The sequence below is a fragment of the Carcharhinus amblyrhynchos genome, chromosome 5 (assembly GCF_965287045.1).
Source record: "Carcharhinus amblyrhynchos chromosome 5, sCarAmb.v2.hapA, whole genome shotgun sequence".
NCBI lineage: Eukaryota > Metazoa > Chordata > Chondrichthyes > Carcharhiniformes > Carcharhinidae > Carcharhinus > Carcharhinus amblyrhynchos.
This window is the reverse complement of record NC_137328.1, coordinates 13,671,256-13,692,977: the sequence shown is the minus strand read 5'-3', so window position 1 is coordinate 13,692,977 and position 21,722 is coordinate 13,671,256. Positions and strand designations below refer to the sequence as shown.

Below are 21,722 nucleotides of genomic sequence, written 5' to 3'. Positions count from 1 at the left end.
TGTATCTCCAGGTTACCAAGAAAACAAAATAATCATATTTACATAGTACCTCAAGCCCAATAGCAGAACTTGGCTTTGACAAGAGTTCAGCCCAAATGACCCATTGGAGCTCCTTGAAATGACCATGTCTCTCATGGGCCCACCTCCATGACCACTATGTTCACAAGTACCTTCTTCTCCCACCGCAACATTCTTCCCACATTTTGGAAATACACTCATGCTTATTCCCCTTTGCTCAAGTGATTTCCTTCAGGGGGTTGAGTGACCTGGGCAGATTCCTGGATGAACATGATGACTCATCGTCTGACAGTTTACTCTATCAAGAGTACTTTCTATCTGTTTGCATTGCATGCTTCATTCGTGTAATAAACAATCACTGCCTCATAAAAATGGAATGGAAAGATTTTAATCATGGTCTATATATGCTAACCAATCAATTTATCATTGGAAGGATTCTTGCAGCCTGTAGTCATGTATTCATACTATAATAATTCCAGCCTGTGGTGAACACAAACAGGTCAAGACAATAATGGACCCACTCAGGAGTTTGCTTTATAAAGGGCTTAGTATGCGAGCGCCACGTGGTATTGTCATTGCCAATCACTAGATGGAGCTTGTGTTCTATGAGTCCTACAGGGAGGTCAATCAGTGATTCCTGGAATTCCAGCAAGTCCTGGAAGTTATTGTACATATCTAATGAGATATTCTTTGGATCTTAAATTATTATTTACAAATGCTCACTGATTCCAAGAGTGGAAAAAAATTAAAAAGGATCCTATTTCTTAACTTTGTCATGTTCAATGGTTCAATTGATCTGTGTTTGATTATGTTAGACTGTTAAGCAATCAATGCTCACTGTGCTTGATTGATTATGCCTGGGTGTAGTCTCTGAGAGCTGAAGTAAACAAATTCTTCCAGTGAAAAACTTGAGTAACCTGAGCTGTTTGTAGAAACCCTGTGATTTTGAGCTACTAAAGTAGTCTAAATAAACCTTTTGTAGATGTTGAACTATTTCATCACCTCTGCCTTGTTGTGAGATATATAACACACGTGATAAACCAGTGAAACCACATTATTTATACAAGAAATCAAGCTGTTATAGGTGTTACTTCTGTAAATTTTAATCAAACATTGACATGATGATATACGAAATACAAACAAAATTCACTATCACTTTTAGTTCCTGCTTACAAACAGCTGAGGCACTCATCAAATGTAAGAAATTACTAGCTAGTCACTATGCAAAGCAGCAGTTTTATTTCACAACTACCTGAGACTATTGTTTATAATATCATCAAATCACATAAACAAATATTTTTAGAACAAAGCGAGTTACATAGAAAGAGCAAAACCAATTGACATTGACAAAGCACATATTCTCAGTCAGCTCTGTAATTAACTAAAGCCTTGTATGACATCCATACACATTTACATTAATTGGGAGAAGTGGACAGAATGATTGCCAAATACATGAAACTCCCAGCACACCGAACAGAAATCTAAACAACAAAAAAAATTTAGCAGTCCATTTGGAGTTGAGCAACATCATACAGGAAATTAGCATTTAATGTGGTGTCACAAAAGGATCAGACTATTTATATGGGGCCCAGGTCTATACCTAGACATGATAAAGACTGAGAGAGAACTGACAAATAAAGGTAACAGATAACACAATTCCAGCAGCTACCAGGTGGCTAAATCTTAAATGCAACACTGACCATTAAATGAATGAACACCTAGGGTTCCCCCATTTGCTGTCTCATTCAGAGAACGGATGAAATAAAATACACATTACCAGAGAAGCTTATTCTAACAGTAACAGCATGGTTTTTGACAGGAGTCCCAGAACACTCGTGTCTAATTATTGGAGTGATAACAAACATGTCTGATCAGCACCATTAACATGAAGTATTAATCAACCTTCAAAATGGCCAGTTGCCTGTATTCATGACCATGTGCAAGTATTATTCACTTCATTTACTGACATCTTTAATGAAAACATCAAAATCAAACTGTGAATTTCAACAAAGCATTCGTAGTTCCGGAAATACATTTCATTTGCGTGTGTCACAGCAGCACAAACTAGCTTCCGCACAGTGTACGTTACTAATAAATAGGACTGGAAGATTTCTTGCTGGACCTAGCATATGTTAGCTAAAAGAAACTGTAAAAGAGCTGGAAATGTTTATTTATAAATTTATAGCCTCCTACAGCTGTTTCTCATCCCATCTGTTGCACATTGATCTACATTATTTGTTTTTAGCAAATTTGCACCTTCTGTTTTGAGTAATAGCTCTTTTCCTTGTCTTTGGCAGGAATTGCCATGGGAAAATAGAATCCGAGCTGAATTCAGATTCATATTTGTTCAAATGGTATGATCTCTGGGGAGATGGTGTCATGGCAGTATTACTGGCATCCAGTGGCCCACAGTGATGCTCTGGAGACATGGGTTCAAATCCCACCATGGTGGAATTTAATTTCATTCAGTAAATCTAGAATATAACACTTGTTTCAGTAACGGTGACTGTGACTGCTAATATTGACTAGCATAAAAATCGATCTGGTTCACTGATGTCCTTTAACCTCCATATGACTCCAGACCTATAGCAATGTTGCTGAGTCTGAAATGGCCTCTGCAATGGCCTACAGTTGCAAGGCAGTGAGGGTGGGCAACAAATGCATTGATGCCCACATCCCATGGAAGAACAAACACAACATTTTGCCATGAGAATGAAATGTACTACTACATGGAATAATTGAGGTGAATAGAAGAAATGCCTTTGGGGGGAAAGCTAGATAAATCCATGTGAGAGAAAGGAATGCATGGATATGTATATTGAGTCAGATGAAGTGGGAGGTAACTGGCATAGAGCTTAAATGCCACCACAAAATAGTTGGGCCAAATGGCAAGAATCCATGCTGTATATGCAATATAATGATAGTTGCCAAAGAGAAATAAAGAATGTGAATTTATATGGATGTATTCATAGCCTCAGAATGTCTTATCATGCATTACGGTTGATGAAGTATTTCTAAAGTGTCGTCATTGTAATTTTGGAAATGCAGCAGCTAAATTAAACAGTAAGGTCCCTCAAATAGCAATGAGATAATAACCAGGTAACCTGTTTCAGTGATGTTGTTTGAGGGATCAATATTGGTCAAGTCTCTTGGGAGAACTTCTCTCATAGTGAGAAGTGATCTTTACACTAACCTACAAATGGGGTGTAATTTTTAACATCTCCCACTAAAATATAGATAGCTATATATCTTGGATCTATGGAAATCACATCCATTATATAGTCCAATGCACGCTGTCATGTTTAATGCATACTTTGACAAGCCTCCCTTCACAAACTACAAAATGTAGTTCATCCTTCCGCTTTAATAAACTGTTTTGCTCCACGGAAGATTGTTTTGGTGAGCCATATCTTAAATACTACATCCCACTAATGATAGTTGGTCTTATCAACTATATTGGTCTCCCCAATAATCATAATAGCAACATGTACAAATTGCAGATCCTTTGCATGAAGAACCTACCTCCAGTCAAACAATTCCTTACATATCAATACACTTAAACATAATATTACACTAACTTTGCATGACCAAACATTGACAAAGGAAAGGTAATTTGGGCGCAAGTTACTGTTTTGAAAATGTATCTATCTGGATGCATCTTTTCAAACTGGGATTTAGCCATTGCCTAGTATCACAATGTAATTGTTCTTCCTCCATTTCTAGATCCTAAATGATGCAGTCCGCGAGATCCTTCTTTAATAAATAAAGGACATGTTTTAGCTTTTTTTAATGATTAACTAATCATGCACTGATCAATTTGCACCAACAGCAGAATATATCCATTGATTAAAGACAATAATATTAGAAAGTGATATCTCTCTTTTTCAGAAAAGAGTGAATTCCATTTCCAAATTGCATTGGTAAGTTCTTGTTATCACTTAAGTTATCATGAGGACTAGACATGGACTGGCTGCTGCAAATTAGTAAGCCATTAAATTGACAGATCATGATATTATGGGGACAGAATGGTGGTGCAGTGGTTAGCACTGCTGACCCACAGCACCAGGAAACCAAGTTCAATTCTGGCTTCCGGTCACTGGCTATGTGGAGTCTGCACTTTCTCCCCGTGTCCACATGGGTTTCCTCTGGGTGCTCCGGTTTCCTCCCACAGTCCATAGGTGTGTGGGTTAGGTTGGTTGGCCATGATAAATTGTCCCTTAGCACCAGGGGAACTAGCTAGGATAGATGTGTGGGGTTATGGAGATAGAGCCTGGCTGGAATTGTGATCGGTGGAGACTCAATGGGCTGAATGGCCTTCTTCTGCGTGGTGGGGATTCTAAGATTGATTTGATTTATTATTGTCACATGTGTTAACGTGCACAGGTAGATCTGAAAATGATTAAAATGCACTATTAGAGAAAGCAATTGCTTTTGCGACAAATGCGCCTGCTTGAAATAGAAATGTGAAACGAATGACAATTATATTTTTTAAAACCTCTGTGATAAGAATGATGGTAATGTGTGTTGGGATTTTTATGAAATGATCTTCCCTAACGTCCTTTATTCAGTAATGGTGCATTTATCTGAGCACTTCATCAATTGTCATATTGGCTGGTCTCTGAATGTTTGTTGGGAAATAAATACATCTTACTGACTCAAGTCAAACCTCAGGCAAAATCTTTCGAAACTGCTTCTATGAAATTAGGGGCTGACATTAAAATGGCAAATGTACAAATGATAGAAAAGACTGTAAATGCCACCAAGCACAGTCTGTCGACCACTGCGGCGGCAAACTTCCATTCGCTGCAGATGGCCTCGCCCTCATCCTGGTCCCGGAAGCGCCTGGCGATGAACTGGAGCTCCTCCAGAATCTTTGTCATCTCCGGGGAGCTTCCGACCAGCGGGGTGCTCTGAGCGCTGCCATTGTCCTCGGAAGGCGAGCACGTGATCCGGCCGCACATCACACCCGAGTCGCTGCTGGGGGGGCAGCAGGGGTTCTCCATTGTATGATAGCCAAAGTAGACCATGTTGCCGTTGCTGGACCGCTGTCCGGGCAGTCCGCTCATTTCCATGCTGCTGATGCACTGTTGCTGTTGTTGGTTGTACCTGTAGGGCATACTGCTCTTCCCTTCTCCAGGTTTCTTCATCCTCAGAAACCAGGCGCACCAGTTCAACAATACCACTCGCACCTGCCAAAAGGCCAGAAGACACAGGCTTAAAAAGAAAGATTTTGCATTTACGTGGCACCTTAATAAGACCACAGGATATGGAATCATAGAATCCTTACAGTCCAGGAGAACACATTCAACCCATCTGCACTGACCCTGGCAGAGCATCTTACGCAGGCCCTCTTCCTCCTGTCCTGTCCCTGTAATCCCACAAATTTATCATGGCTAGGCCACATTTTGGGACACTAAGGGGAAATTTAGCATGGTCAATCAGACTAACTCGCACATCTTTGGAGTGTGAGAGGAAAGCAGAGAATCCGGAGGAAAACCCACGGAGACACAGGGAGAACGTGCAAACTCCACACAGTCACCCAAGCCTGGAATTGAACCTGGCTCTCTGGAGCTGTGAAGCAGCAGTGTACCAAGCCACTCAATGCATATCCAAAAGCACTTTGCGGTCAATTAAGTACATCCGGAGTGCAGTCACTGTTGTAAGCCAGGGGACATAACATCCAATTTGTGCACTGCAAACTGGTTTAGTGGTGTTTGTCAAGGTATAAATAATGGGTGGGATTTTATGGCCTAGTTTGTCCCAAAACCACAAAATCCCGCCTGATGCCAACGGACCTTTCCATGGTCCGTCCCTCGCCCATTCCGATTCCCGTGGTAGGTGATAAAATTCCACCAATGATTTAGAATTCCCCTGGGCTTCTGCCAAGAATCGTCTGAGTGCTGACATTTGTTCCATTAAATGAGATTGCATACTTACTAAACTGCACAACATCAACTGAACTTAACCAAGTTAACACCCTTTTTTTCAGGAAATAACTTTTTTTTGTCTCTTTATTCTTTCTTAGACACAGTGAGGTAGATCTGACTCAGTGAGAATGTAAAAGAGGTGACATTGAATCACTCCCCTAATTTACATCTCTCTTGATTACTATTATTCCCATTGAAGTTGTTGCCAAAAGATCAACATTAGGATGTGAATGCAATCCCATGAGAGAGGTAACACTCCTTTAATTAGATCAAAATCCTTTATTAGTCCATTAATATAACCAGCTGAGATTGTTTGTAATTTCTACAATACTTTAATTGGCAGATGTGCTGAGAGTCACAAAGCTTCAAGATTTAGTGGCAGTTCGTGCATCTGTAACCTTGAGATTAGGAAATAGACCGCTAAAGTCAAGATGGAATATTGACCTGTGCCTTCCAGAGATAGTCATTCTCAATCTATTTAGTTTGCAGATACAGGTGACAGATGAATGGCTTTGCCAAAAGAATACATTATTTTTAAAAATATATAAGAACATAAGAACATAAGAAATAGGAGCAGGAGTAGGCCATCTAGCCCTTCGAGCCTGCCCCGCCATTCAATAAGATCATGGCTGATCTGTCGTGGCTCAGTTCCACATTCCCGCCCTCTCCCCATAACCCTTAATCCCCTCTCTTATCAACAACTCATCAACCCGTGTCTTAAAAATATTTAGCGAGGTAGCCTCCACCACTTCAACAGGCAGAGAATTCCAGAGATTCACCACCCTTTGAGTGAAGAAGTTCCTCCTCAACTCCGTTCTAAACCGCCCCCCCTTTATCTTGAGGCTGTGCCCCCTAGTCCTCCTGTCCTTTCTGAGCGGGAAGAGTCTCTCCTCCTCTATCCTATCCATCCCATTCATCATCTTATATGTCTCAATGAGATCTCCCCTCATTCTTCTAAACTCTAACGAGTACAAGCCTAATTTATTCAGCCTCTCCTCATAGCTCAACCCACTCAACTCTGGCATCAACCTAGTAAACCTCCTCTGCACTCCCTCCAAGGCTAAAATATCCTTGCGTAAGTAGGAGCTCTGTTCTTGCTGACCTACATGGGCTCCCGGTGTGGCAAAGCCACAAATTTAAGATGTTCACTATTGTTTTTAGTCCCATCATGTCCTCGCCCCTCCTGATCTTTGCAATCTCTTCCAACTCTGTGGTCCTCCGACAGTGGCATGGTGACAACAGTGGTTAGCAATGCTGCCTCACAGTGCGAGGGACCCGGGCTCAATTCCGTTCTTGGGTCACTGTCTGTGTGGAGTTTGCACGTGACCTTCTCCAGATGCCCCAGTTTCCTCCCACACTCCAAAGATGTGCAGGTTACATTGATTGCCATGTTAAATTGTCCCTTAATGCCAGGGAGATTAGCTGGGTAAAGATGTGGGTGGCATGGTAGCAATGTGGTTAGCATTGATGCTTCATAGCTTCAGGGACCTGGGTTCGATCTCAGCTTGGGTAACTGTCTGTGTGGAGTTTGCATATTCTCTCCTTGTTTGCGTAGGTTTCCTCCGGATGCTCCAGTTTCCTCCCACAGTCCAAAGATGTGCAGGTTAGGTTGATTGGTCATGCTAAATTGTCCCTTAGTGTCATGGGATGTGCAGGTTAGAGGGATTAGTGGGTAAATATGTAGGGATAGAGCCTAGGTGGGATTGTTGTCAGTGCAGGTTGATGGGCTGAATGGTCTCCTTCTGCACTGTAATGATTCTATGATTCCATGAAATTGCTAGGCTCCTCAAATTCTGACCATGTACACATCCCCAGTTTACATCATAACAATTTGGGCTTGCTAAAGTCCTTCAACATTTGGTTCTCCAACATAGTGAATCCAAACAAAGATGGATTGCTGCCCATTGAACCTCAAAATCCCAATAGTCCTAAAGCAAGTACAATGATTGGAACCAAGCCTTGATTAAGATCTCTGCTTCGAGACCTCAGTAGTCTCCATAGTAGCCTGTAGATCAGTCATGCAACATTGTATAAATAGAGATTGTGAACTCCATCTTAAAGTATACTGGCTGTTTTTCACTCTCTCCGGGTACTCCATATATCACTTCAGATAAGTTATGTCTAAGCTATGCATATAACCAATACCAGTAAGGTCCAAATCCCTGGGCTCAGCAGGTGAATGTTCTGAGCATCTGGACAGCTGCTCGTGTCACCTATAAGTGTAACTGTCCAAAAGGCACCAAGCTCCAAGCATAAACTTTGTTAAGTTTGATTAGACGTAAAGGAAACTGGATATTTGAGAGCATTCAGATAACATCGTAAACTGCAGGAGTAAAGATCCATTAACTTTTATCTGTGACTTGATGTGCGCCGATGGTATTGAAGTGCTTTTCGAGTATATAAATAGCCGTTTGGTAGCACATAACTTGAGTATTGCTGAAAATGTCATTTCTTTGAAGCTTTTTGACTTGCACTCATCAGCACAATCACAAGAACACCAATTTCAAGGAAAAGAACAACTTTGTATTCTATAAGAAGAGGCTGCTGGATTGGTTAGGAAGTGGATTTTGATTGGTAGGGTTGTTGCCATGAAGAATGCAGCAATTGATGGTGACTGGCAGTTAACTGCAAAGCATTGTTTGAAATTTAGACCAAGCAGCTTGGCTCTGATTGATTAAGACATTGCCCTGTGGAAGGAACAATGTGTGTATATGTTCTTTCTGTCTCCGTAGGGCAAGGCCTTTTGTATTATAATATATAGCTCCCAGTATGGGAAAAGGAACCTCTATATGCTAAATATTATGCTGACAATCAATTTAGGTTCGTCAGTCAAGCCTGCAGTGAGCCAACTGCCCATGTCGGCTGGGCCCTTTAATCATTAGAGAGGTCCTGCATCAAAACTTCCCCTGTTTAACTCCGGGAGTCATGATGTGGAGATGCCGGCATTGGACTAAGGTGGGCACAGTAAGAAGTCTCATTACATCAGGTTAATGTCCAGTAAGTTTATTTGGGTATCACAAGCTTTCGGACCATTGCTTCTTCATCAAGTGACTCACCTGACTGAGCTTAAGGAGACCAGAAAGGTGGGGTGCTGCTGAAAACTATCCACCTGACTTTGCCTTTGAGCCCTGAACCCTCCCCCACCCATGACCTCTACTCCGCTATCCCCCATCCCACTATCGGATATCTTTGGTTAGGGGTCCCACAACATTCCTGGGCCCCTCATGGATCCATTGCCACTGGCAGCCATTGATCTTAACAGTGCTGGTGGTGAAGACTAGTTGGCAACTATTTGTTGGTGAGACATCATAAGAACATAAGAACATAAGAAATAGGAGCAGGAGTAGGCCATCTAGCCCTTCGAGCCTGCCCCGCCATTCAATAAGATCATGGCTGATTTGTCGTGGCTCAGTTCCACTTTCCCGCCCTCTCCCCATAACCCTTAATCCCCTCTCTCATCAAAAACCCATCAACCCGCGTCTTAAAAATATTTAGCGAGGCAGCCTCCACCACTTCAACGGGCAGAGAATTCCAGAGATTCACCACCCTTTGAGTGAAGAAGTTCCTCCTCAACTCCGTTCTAAACCACCCCCCCTTTATCTTGAGGCTGTGCCCCCCAGTCCTACTGTCTTTTTTGAGCGGGAAGAGTCTCTCCACCTCTATCCTATCCATCCCATTCATCATCTTATACGTCTCAATGAGATCTCCCCTCATTCTTCTAAACTCTAACGAGTACAAGCCTAGTTTATTCAGCCTCTCCTCATAGCTCAACCCCCTCAACTCTGGTATCAGCGTAGTAAACCTCCTCTGCACTCCCTCCAAGGCCGAAATATCTTTACGCAGGTGCGGCGCCCAAAACTGCACACAGTACTCCAGCTGCGGCCTCACCAATGCCCTATACAGCCGCAGCAAGACCTCCCTACTTTTATATTCAATCCCCCTCGCTATGAAGGCCAGCATCCCATTCGCCTTCCTGACCACCTGCTGCACCTGCAAGCTGGGTTTTTGCGACTCATGCACAAGGACCCTGAGGTCCCTCTGCACTGTCGCCTGCTGCAGTTTTTCGCCACGTAAGTAATGGTCCTTCCTACCATTATTCCTACCAAAGTGGACCACCTCACACTTGCCAACATTAAATTCCATTTGCCATTTCCTGGCCCATTCGCCCAGCCTATCTAGATCCTTCGGCAGACTCTCCACACCCTCCGCATAATTTGCCGTTCCCCCAATCTTGGTGTCATCAGCAAATTTCGACACCCTACACTTGGTTCCCTCCTCCAGATCATCTATATAAATGGTAAAAAGCTGAGGCCCCAGCACCGACCCCTGGGGCACTCCACTAGTCACCATCCGCCAATCCGAATAGCACCCGTTGACCCCCACTCTCTGCCTCCTATTTGACAACCAATCCTCTATCCACGCTAACACCCTACCCCCAAATCCATGTCCCTCGGCCTTCTGCAATAACCTCTTGTGAGGTACTTTGTCAAACGCCTTCTGAAAATCCAGAAAGACCACATCCACTGGCTCTCCTCTATCCACTGCCCTAGACACATCCTCATAGAACTCCAGTAAATTTGTCAGACACGACTTCCCTTTAATGAAACCGTGCTGCGTCTGCTCTATCAAGCAATTCCCTTCAAGATGCCTCGCAATTTCCTCCTTAATGACGTCCACTATCAAGGTCCTCAATCACAGTGGTGGTCTGACGCAAGTACTTGAAGGGCACTTGATTCCCATCACACCTTCCCCAAGGAACTGGCCAGCAGGCAAGAATCCCAATGGCCCCACCAAATGCAGCTCTTTATCTCAAATTATTTCAATCCCTGAAGATTCCACAACTGACTGAACAATTTGATATCTAATGGGCAAATACTTTGGAGCACATTAATTTGTTCTACTAAAAAATAGGTCAAGTTACATTATACATGTGCAGACTTAGTTAAATATAATAGTCTCCAAGGTATTTATATGGAGTTACATGCCATTTTTCTCCTCACTTCTTCTGCATCTTCTGCACTTGCCATCCATTCCTATTAACATCCCACTGTATTAAATGGCTTGAAAAGACTCTGTTCGCTGTGGTAATGAAGAAATATTGGAAACAAACTATCTTCAGATTCATAAAGTGGAAATGTGATGGACTTTATACTAGTAAGTATAACCCTCTTAAATAGGATAAAATCCACCACATCTCTCTCTCTTCAGCTTTGAAGAAAAGTCAAAAAGACTCGAAACATTAACTCTGTTTCTTTCTCCACAGATGCTGCCAGACCTGATGCATTTTCCCAGCATTGTCTTGTTTTCATTTCAGATTTCCAGGCCCTGCAATATTTTGCTTTATTTTATATTATTGAAAAACTGATATTCTCTGAATGCTTATGTTAATTAGTTAATCTGTTGTGATGTGCATAAACCACGTTACACAGTTCAATTATACATTTTGGGCGGGATGTTCCAGCCATGCTCACTCTAGTGCCAGAAAATCCCACCCGAGGTTAACCGACCTTTGCATGGTCTGTGTCCTTCCCGCTATGATTCCTGTGGTAGGCAGATTGGGAAAATTCTACCCTTCATTTCACCCTAAGTGTATCTGCCAGTCATGGAATCAATAGGGTGCTTTTTTCATTTAAACTGATATTATTAAAATGTGAATGCTTTTGGTGCTCTGACATATTACTTCATAAAATCACTTGATGCAATCAACAAATCCAATTTATTTGTCCTGTTTTCATGACAATATATTGCAGAATAAAAGGAGGACGTGGGTAGCAGATGCATGGAAACATCAACATCTGCAAATTGCCCTCCAAGTCACTCACCATCCTGACTGGGAACTACATGGCTTTTCCTTCTCTGTCACTGGATCAAAATCTCAGATCTTCCTTCCTAACAGCATGGTGGATGTACCTACATCACATGGACTGCGGCAGTTCAATGTGGCAGCTTGCCACCACCTTCTCGAGGTCAGTGAATTATGTCCAATACATGCTGGGTCAACTTTTCTCAATTATTTTGTCGAAGCGTCAACTTCGGCAGCGAAAGTGAAATGTAGCCAGATGACTGTACTGCCGGCTCCCACCCCTCACCAACCACCTCTTCCTCCACCCGACACCCCCTCCCCCAACCCCGCCGAGCCTTTTTTAAAATAAACATTCAGACTAAAGAAATCAAGGGTGCGGTTCCTATGATGTCATGTTGGCAGGACGGGCCCGTCCCACCAGCAATCTCAACCCTTGACACATTGGGTGCTCCAATGGGGCAAATCAATAAAAATCGATAAGAGGAATACCCCCTCCCTCCACTCTCATGGACACACCAACACCACAAAACTCCCCAAAACACCCACCCACCCCCACAACTGATGGAATTCCACCCCACCCCCAAGGACAAGGATCAGCCACACCCCATGGATAGGGAGCGTCCTATCCAATTGAACTTTCCTTTGGCAGTGCCACCTGGCAGTGCCAGGTATTGCCAGACATGGTCCTCTCCCCCCTGGTGGCTGTATGTACCTGTGCATCAGTTCCCTGTTTTTTTAAACCTGTTCTAAACCAAGCCGACATGACACCATGCCACCTGGGGGAGATGTGGGGGCTGTGGGTGCAGGCATTGTAGGGAGGTAGGGTGTAGTGGTGCGGTATGGCCTTTCTATCTGGGGGGATGTTACAGTGTGGAGGCTCGCTAATTATGTTTAAATGTATTACCATCGGGTTCCCATCATCTCAAAGTGGGAACTCCATTACGTCACCAGTGGGGGTGGGGAAATCCCGCAGGCCTGGAAGCCATTTTGGGTCTTCCAATCTTGATTCTCTGGGAGCCTCCACCATTCCCACCCTTACTAGTTTGTCCTTGAACTCAATGCCTTTCTAGGCCATTTTAGAGGGTATTTAAGATTCAGCCATCTCTCTTTGAGTCTGAAGTCATATGTTGGCCACATATCGGATGGCAGATTCCATTCCTTAAAAGATATCTGTGAACAAGATGGGTTTTTTAAACAACAATAATGGTTTCATGGTCATCAGTAGACTTTTAGGTCCAAATTTTTATTGGCTGTTCTGTGGATGGGTCCTCCCTCTACTATAGTGCCCTGGTAGCTGTGGCCATGTTATTAATTTACAAGGTCGCTTCAATTTGCTAAAGCAGACTGCAGCTCCTTCCTAGCTGGGCAGATTTTTGTTGGCCTCCTAGCGTCAAGAGCTTGCCCACTTCCTTTAATTGGCTTCTTGACAATTATTTGAACAATTCAGGGGAAATCACTACCGAGTGACTGTTCCCACACAACGTCCAGTCAGGACCCACATTTGGTCGAGATGTCAGGGTCCAGATCCAAATCCCAAAATCCTGCCCCGGGTATCAAAACTCTGGCTGCGTTGTGTGCAACCTTCAAGTAATTGCCCGTAAAAGCGATCAGAAGATGGCAGATGTCGTAAAATGTGAATTTAAACTCCTTGCTCTCACAGTTTTAACTGAAACGTAATAACCATCAGTTCTACATGACTGTAGATCTTATTCACTAACCATATGTGCAATAAATTCGACATATGCTCCTTTAATGGCATTGGTAACAAAAATTACAACAAGGTTTTTAAATTATCTCAATGTCCACTAGGTATGGTAAATTGGTTCTCAAGTTTGAAAGTGTCAGATGATTCCACTGAGTACAAGATATGCCAATTGGCTCCAATTTCACAAAGAGCAATAAATCCAGAGTGTCAAATTAAAAACCCTTTCATGAAAAAAAGGAAAGAAACACGTCCCTGAAACAAATTAAATCCTTTGAACACCCCATGCTGGTTCTCCATGCAACCCATTTATTACAATGGACTGCTCAGACGCAGATGTGTTAGAAATTATTGGGGTGTAAGGGTCTACTTGTGCCAAATAAACTGCTCAAATTTCCTCCGTTCAACACACATGTCAGAAGATTAATCGCCCTGGAGCAGAAAAGGTTAAGGGGGGAAAGATTAAGAGATGCTCAAAATCAAGTTGGTTTTGAGGAAGTAAACAGGAAGAATCTATTTCCATTGAAATAGGGGCAGCACAGTGGTTAGCACCGCTGCCTCATAGCACCACGGACCCAGGTTCGATTCCAGCCTCAGGTCACTATCTGTGTGGAGTTTGCACATTCTCCCCGTGTCTATGTGGGTTTGCTCCGGTTTCCTCCCACAGTTCAAAGATATGCAGGTTCAGTGGATTGACCATGCTAAATTGCCCCTTAATGTCCCAAGATGAGTAGGTTAGGAAGATTAGCAGGGTAAATACTTAGGGATATGGGGAAGAGGTCTGGGTGGGATTGCTCCTTACTGTCAGGGTGATTATGTGGGGTTACAAAAATAGGGCCTGCCTGGGTGGGATTGTTGTCAGTGGGACCCGATGGGCTCCTTATACACTGTAGGGATTTTATGATTCTATGAAAGGAATGTTGGTGACCAGAAGTCACAGATTTAAGAAAACTGACAAAAGAATTGGGAGAGAGGAGTTGTTATGGGGGCTGCCTCGCTAAATATTTTTAAGATGCGGGTTGATGGGTTTTTGATAAGCGAGGGGATTAAGGGTTATGGGTAGAGGGCAGGAATGTGGAACTGAGCCACGACAGATCAGCCATGATCTTATTGAATGGCGGGGCAGGCTCGAAGGGCAAGATGACCTATTCCTGCTCCTATTTCTTATGTTTTTATGATCTAGATTGCACTGTCCAAGAAAGTAGTGAAAGCAACTTCAGTAATAACTTTCAAATGGAAATTGTAGGCTTATCTGTAAAGGAAAAAAAATGGAGGGCTATAAAGACAAAATTGAAAGTGAGGCTAATTGGGTAATTCTTACAAAGAGTTGCCACAGGCAGGAAGGGCCAAGATATTGGCCACTGTTCTGTAAGATTTGTGAATTACCATGATTTGTCTTTTTAAACCACTGTGATCCATTATGCTGATTTTTGATACCACCGAATAGTTGGCCACTTCAGAGGACAGGGAAGAGACAACCACACTGGTGTGGGACTGGAGTCACATATGGGCCAGACTCAGTGATGACCATAGGTTTCTTTCCCTGAAGGGTAGCAGTGAACCTACTGGATTTTGTGACAATGGCTTTGTGGTCAATTATACAGCTACCATTTCCTTAGGTTTTAAATTGAATTCAATAACAAACTACCTAAAAGATTTGGACTCTGGTCCAAGGACATAACCACTGAGTGTCCTGTAAGATGTATGATGATCCTTTTCTTTTGGTACACTTCAAGCCACCATTATATGATCATTAGATCAGAAGAAATGGGAATGGATGTAGGCCACTGGACCCTTTGAGCCTGTTTCATCGTTCAATAAAATCACAGCTGATCTGATTGTGGCCTTCACTCCACTTTCTTGTTCCCTGGCCAAACCCCCCTAAACCCCACTCCGTAACTCCATAACTCCTTGTATATCATAGCCTCCACAGCACTTTGGGGAGATTCCAGAGGATTGGAGAATAGTCAATGTTGTTCCTTTGTTCAGGAAGGGGTAGCAAGAATAATCCAGGTAATTACAGGCCAATGAGTCTTACATCAGTGTAGGGAAATTATTGGAGGAGATTCTCCGAGACAGGATTTATTCCCACTTGGAAATAAGTGGACACATTAGCGAGAGGCAACATGGTTTTGTGAAAAGAAGGCCATGTCTCACTAACTTGATTGAGTTTTTCGAGGAAGTAACAAAGATGATTGATGAGGGTAGGGCAGTGGATATTGTCTACATGGATTTCAGTAAGACCTTTGACAAGGTCCCTCATGGCAGACTGGCGCAGAAGGTGAAATTGCATGGGATCAGTGGTGAGCTGGCAAGGTGGATACAAAACTGGCTCAGTCAAAGAAGACAAGAGTGTAGCAGTGCAATGGTGCGTTTCTGAATGGAGGGTTGTGACAAGTGACATTCCTCAGGGATCAGTGCTGGGACCTTTGCTATTTATAAATATGTATAAATGATTTGGAGGAAAATATAACTGGTTTGATTAGAAAGTTTGCGACACAAAGGTTGGTGGAATTGCAGATAGCAATGAGGGCCATTAGAGGATACAGTAGGATATAGATCAGTTGGAAACTTGGGCGGAGAGATGACAGATGGAGTTTAATCCAGACAAATATGTGATAATGCATTTTGGAAGGTCTAATACAGAAAAGGAATATACAGTAAATGGCAGAACCCTTAAGAGTATTGATATTCAAAGGGATCTGGGTGCACAGGTATACAGATCACTGAAAGTTGCAATGCAGGTGGAGAAGGTAGTGACAAAGGCATACAGCATGCTTGCTTTCATCAGCCAGGGCACTGAGTTTAAAAATTGGCAAATCATGTTGCAGCTTTATAGAACTGGAATATAGTATTCAATTCTGGTTGCCACACTATCAGAAGGTCGTTGAGACTTTGGAGAGGGCACAGAAAAAATTTACCAGGATGTTGCCTGGTATGGAGGGCATTAGCTATGAGGAGAGGTTGAGAAACTTCGTTTGTTCCCACTGGAATGAAGGAGGTTGAGCGGGCGACCTGATAGAAGTCTACAAGATTATGAGAGGCATGGACAGAGTGGATAGTCAGAAGCTTTTTCTCAGGAAGGAAGAGTCAATTACTTGGGGATGCAGCTTTAAGGTGCGAAGGGAAAGGTTTAAAGGAGATGTACAAGGCATATTTTTTACATAGAGGGTGGTGGGTGCCTGGGGAGGTAGTGGAAGCATTTACGGTGGTGACTTTTAAAGGGCATTTTGACAAATACATGAATAGGTTGGGAATAGAGGGATATGGTCCCCGGAAGGGTAGAGGGTTTTAGTTCAGTCGGACAGCATGGTCAGTGCAGGCTTGGAAGGCTACAGGGCCTGTTCCTGTGCTGTAATATTTTTTGTTCTTTGACTAACATCCCTGTAACAGCATAAATTCTTCTTCGCCACCTTCTTAAATAGGGGACCTCTGAAGTTGTAGCCGTTAGTTCTAGATTCCCTCACAAGGGGAAACACCCTCTCATCGTCTCCCCCATCGAGCTCCCTGTGAATCTCAACACGTTTCAATAAGTTCACCTCCCATTCTTCCAATCTCCAATGAATATAGGTTATACCTCAGCCTTTCCTTATAAGGCAAGCCTTCATCCCAGGGATCAATCTGGTGAAACTGCTCTGAGCTGCTTCCAAGACAAGTTTATCTTTTAAGTAAGGAGAGTAAAACTATAACAGTGCTCCGGGTCTGTTTTCAAAACTACTATGTACAAATGTAGCAAGATATCCTTTTTTACTCAATCCCTCTTGCAAGAATGGCCAACATTCCACTTATCTTCCTGGCTACTTGCTGCACTTGCTTGCTAAGTTTTCATGATTTATGTGGAAGGAGACTGATGTCCCTCTGTACTGCCACATTTTGCAGTTTCTCTCCATTTCAATTACATTTTGCTTTTCTACTCTTCTTGCCAAGAGGGACAACGTCAAATTTCCCCACACTCTACTCCCTCTGTTAGATTTGTGCCCACTCACTTAGACTATCTAACACCCTTTGCAAACTCATTTACCAGAATTTTACCACATCACCCACCTGAGACTCATAAGATCTCGCGTGCGGCTAACGGAGAATGCCATTCTGTGACCCTCACCCACCTGCCCGCCTTGATTCTGGGGCAGATGTGCTGATAAAATTCCTGTGTCCTCCTCACAGTTTGCTACTATATCTTTGTATTATCAGCAAACTTGATCACAGAGTTGGTATCTTCAGCTAAGTAATTGATATAGATCATAAATAGTTGAGGGCCCAGTACTGATCCCTGTGGTGCTCTGCTCGTTAGTTTTTCAACCTGAAAACGATCCATTTAACATGACTCTCTGACTCATAGAATCCCTACAGTGCAGAAGGAGGTCATTGTGGTCTACACCAACCACAATCCTACCCAGGCCCCATTCCCACAACCCCACACATTTACCCTGCTAACCTCCTGACTCTAAGGGTCAATTTTGCATGGCCAATCACCCTAACCCGTGCATCTTTGGACTGTGGGAAGAAACCGGAGCACCCAAAAGAAAGCCATGCAGATAGTGACCCAAGGCCAGAATTGAACCCGGGTCCCTGGTGCTGTGAGGCAGCAGTGCTAACCACCATGCCATCCCCTGTTTCCTATTGATTAGACAGTGCCCTATCCATGCTGTTACATCACATCCAACATAACAATAATCTTTATCTAAAACTGCACTGCACTAATCTTATTTTTTTTTAACTTTGAGATAATTTTGACTGGGAGCTGCTTATTTTTTAAACCTACCGATGGTGGTTTCATACCATTGATTCCTTAACCGAACATGCAAATCAAGTGTTTCAACCTGCTGTTCTCGTGTGCTGTCTGCAATATGATCCTCACATTGCTGCAGAAAAATCTGTTCTTCTGTTAACAATCTAAACTCAGTTTGTATTCCTAGCTGATAGCTTTTGGGTGGATAAATTCTTCAGTTCTTTGCAGTTGAAATACTCACTGAGTAAAATGACTTGCTCGTCATTCAGAATATAAACACAGTTCTGTGCATATTGCTCATCAATGTTACTAAATGGTTACTTGGCTGGAAGGTTAAAATACAAGTGCCAACACAGTATCACTAGAACTTCCATCCCAATTTTCTGCTGGCCTGTTTAAGTTCTATATCATCCATGTCAGCATCATACTCAGTTTACACAGTGACACCACAACACGAAGCTCACCTATATATTTTTTTGAACTGTTTAAAGATGACTTCTTAAAAAAATACAAGACACTGCTCAAAAAAGATGTCTGCTACAAGTCACCAGATGTCTGATATTGTAAATTGACCACTTTGCTGTAACATTTCCAAATGAATAGCACTGCACGCCTTTGCATAGAATTTCACACTTATAGGGGTGTCAAATGCCACTTCAAATGGAAACTCTCTTGAAAGAAAAGCATTAAAAATGCAAGGTACTAGACTTTAAACAACTATCAGAACAACGAGCAGTGCAACCCAGTCAAATACTCATCAAACAATTAAAACCTCCTGTCGAAGACAAACATCCTATTTATTTCTATTTTGAAATGTGTCACGATGAAAGAAAAAAGGGATTACTTGGTCTGCAACAATGACTGTAGGACAAGCTGATCAGATTCTTTCTGGATATGTACAGAGAGGAGTATTAAAATCTGGTTCTGCCAAGCAGAATCAGGAGGAGGAAGAAGAAACATTGCAGCCATCTGAAAATTCTGTTGGAAGAGAACAGTAAAGAACTCTCTGAAGCTCAAAGTGTGTCTTCAACAAAGTGCAGATCTGAACCAAATTAACTCCAGAAAACCAACAAATGAAAACAGCCACAAAGTTCAACCATCTATGCCACAAGGACAAGCAAAGGATATAATTATATTATTTTAACTTTCAATTGAGCTTTAACTTTCTTACTTCTGGAAATGCACTGTTTGCAGTGCTATCACATCCCTCCTATAATGTGAATTCCAGAACAGCACACAATACTCTAACTGTGTCCTAACAATGTTTAATATAGTTCCAGCATAACCTCCCTGTGATTAAGCTGTTATGACTTGGCTAATAAAGGCAAGTATACTATATGCTTTCCTAAGCACTTTATCCATGCACACCAAGGTCTCTCTGATCCTTGGTGCTTCTCAGGGTCCTGCCATTCATCATGTATTCCCTTGTCTTCTTTGTCCTGGCCAAATGCATCATCTCACACTTACCCAGATTGAATTCCATTTGTCCATCTGACCAGCCCTCCTCCTGTAATCTAAGGCTATCCTCCTGACTATTCACCACCCTATTAATTTTCATATAATCCGTGAACTTACTGATTAATCCTCCTACGTTCAAGTCTAACTCATTTATATAAACCACAAACAGAAGGGATTCAACACTGATCGGGGTGGGACCCCACTGGATATGGTTATTCAATCTGAAAAATACCCTGCAACCATTACCCTCTTTTTCCTGCCACTCAGCCAATTCTGGACCCAATTTGCCAAATTTCCTTGGATTCCATGGGCTCTCACCTTTGCTATCAGTCTCCCACGTGAGGACCTTGTCAAAAGCCTTGGTTAAGTCCAAAGATTGCAGGTTACGTGGATTGGTCATGCTAAATTGCCCCTTGTTGTCAGGAAGACTATCTAGGGTAAATGCCTGGCGTTATGGGAACAGGGCTGGGTGGGACTGTGGTCAGTGCAGACTTGATGGGCCAAATGGCCTCCTTCTGCACTGTAGGATTCCATGATTCAATGTCCAAGTAGACTCTGTTAAATGTATTGTCCTCAGCCATACATCTGGCCACCCCTTCAAAAAATTCAATTGAGTTGTTCAGACATGACTTCCTCTTAACAAAACTACACTGATGGCTTTGACAAAATGACCCCTGTTTTGGAACTCAATACCATCCAGGTATCAAAAGAAACAATGACTGGAATGTTCCCATCCTGCCCGCCATGGGAATCGTAGTGGGTGGACAAGAGGCAGACCGTGCAAAGGTCCGTTGACCTCCAGCAGAATTTTCCGGTTTTGGGGCGAATGTGGCTGGAAATGTCTTTGGACCTGCATAATTCCATTTTGGGTGACTATAAATACACCTTTTGAATATTAAATCCTCAACAAATTCCAGCTGCTATTTTCTTGTTGCAGAGGATTGTGAGACAGGTGGTATTTGTATTAACCAGATTCTCTCTTCTCAATGTTCATACACTCTGATGCTCCAGAAATGCGGTAGTGTAAGAAATTTTACAGTGTTCCCTTTTTTTCTAAATTGGAAGATGACCATCGCTGGCTGGGCCAGCATTTATTGCCCATCCCGAGTTGTCCTTGAAGGTGGTGATGAATCTTCTTTATGAATCACTGTAGTTCCTGAGGTGTAGGTACGCCCATGGAGCTGGGAGGGAATTCCAGGATTTTGAACCAACGACAGCAAAGGAACGGTAATATATTTTCAAGTCAGGGTGGTGAGTGATTTGGAGGGGGACTTCCAGGTCGTAGCGTTCCTTGGTATCTGCAGTCCTTGACCTTCTGGTTCAGGACTCACAGAATCCCTACAGTGCAGAAAGAGGCCATTTGGCCCACTGAGTCTGCACCGACTACAATCCTACTGAGGCCCTATTCCCGAAACCCCACATATTTGCCCTGACATTAGAGTCAATTTAGCATGGCCAATCCACGTAACCCAAACGTCTTTGAACTATGGGAGCAACCTGCCTAATCTTTTTGCTCAGAGGGGTCACATTTGCATATTTTTCTTACTCAAATGGCTGTTGAGCAAATTTCAGAAAGACAAAGTTTGAATTTCAAAAAAAAGCGTTTTAAGGAAAAATCAATTGCTGAACAAAGATTCAGAAAAGTAACAGCAATAAATTCTTCAATTAAACCATAGTGAATAATAAATTGACCAGAGTGTGAGAGGGCTGTAGGTAGGTAGATGGTGTGAGTGTGTGTGTATTTGTTGGTGTGAGTGAGTGAGAAGCCTGAGAATGGGCATAAGGAAGACTTGCTCTCACCCCAACACACTCACTCCGTCTCCTGCGCTCCCCTCCATACACTCACATGGTCACTCAGTCACTCCCTTTCACACTCAGTTACTCGCTCCAATACACACAGCCCAGTCTTTCACTTCCCCCACACCCAGTCAGTCACTCACTCACACATACTCACCAAAATACAGTCCCCTGACAAGACCCAGCCCTCACTGGGCCCAAGGCAAACTCGTCCTATTTTGGAAACTGGATTAAGGGCCACATAGAGGGGCTTTGGGGGGTGCATCAGGTTGCAAGCTGTGCCTTAGA

General features: G+C 42.8%; 1 protein-coding gene across 1 annotated transcript in view; it reads right to left on the bottom strand.

The window, feature by feature from the left end:
- Positions 1 to 1,113: 1,113 nt before the first annotated feature.
- Positions 1,114 to 21,722, bottom strand: part of chrna8 (cholinergic receptor, nicotinic, alpha 8) — a 250,322-nt gene continuing 229,713 nt past the window's right edge. Inside the window, exon 10 of the mRNA XM_080188480.1 lies at positions 1,114 to 5,207. Within this exon, the coding sequence (XP_080044606.1) occupies positions 4,686 to 5,207 (522 nt within the window). The 3' untranslated portion in view covers positions 1,114 to 4,685. The remainder of the gene's footprint in view (positions 5,208 to 21,722) is intronic.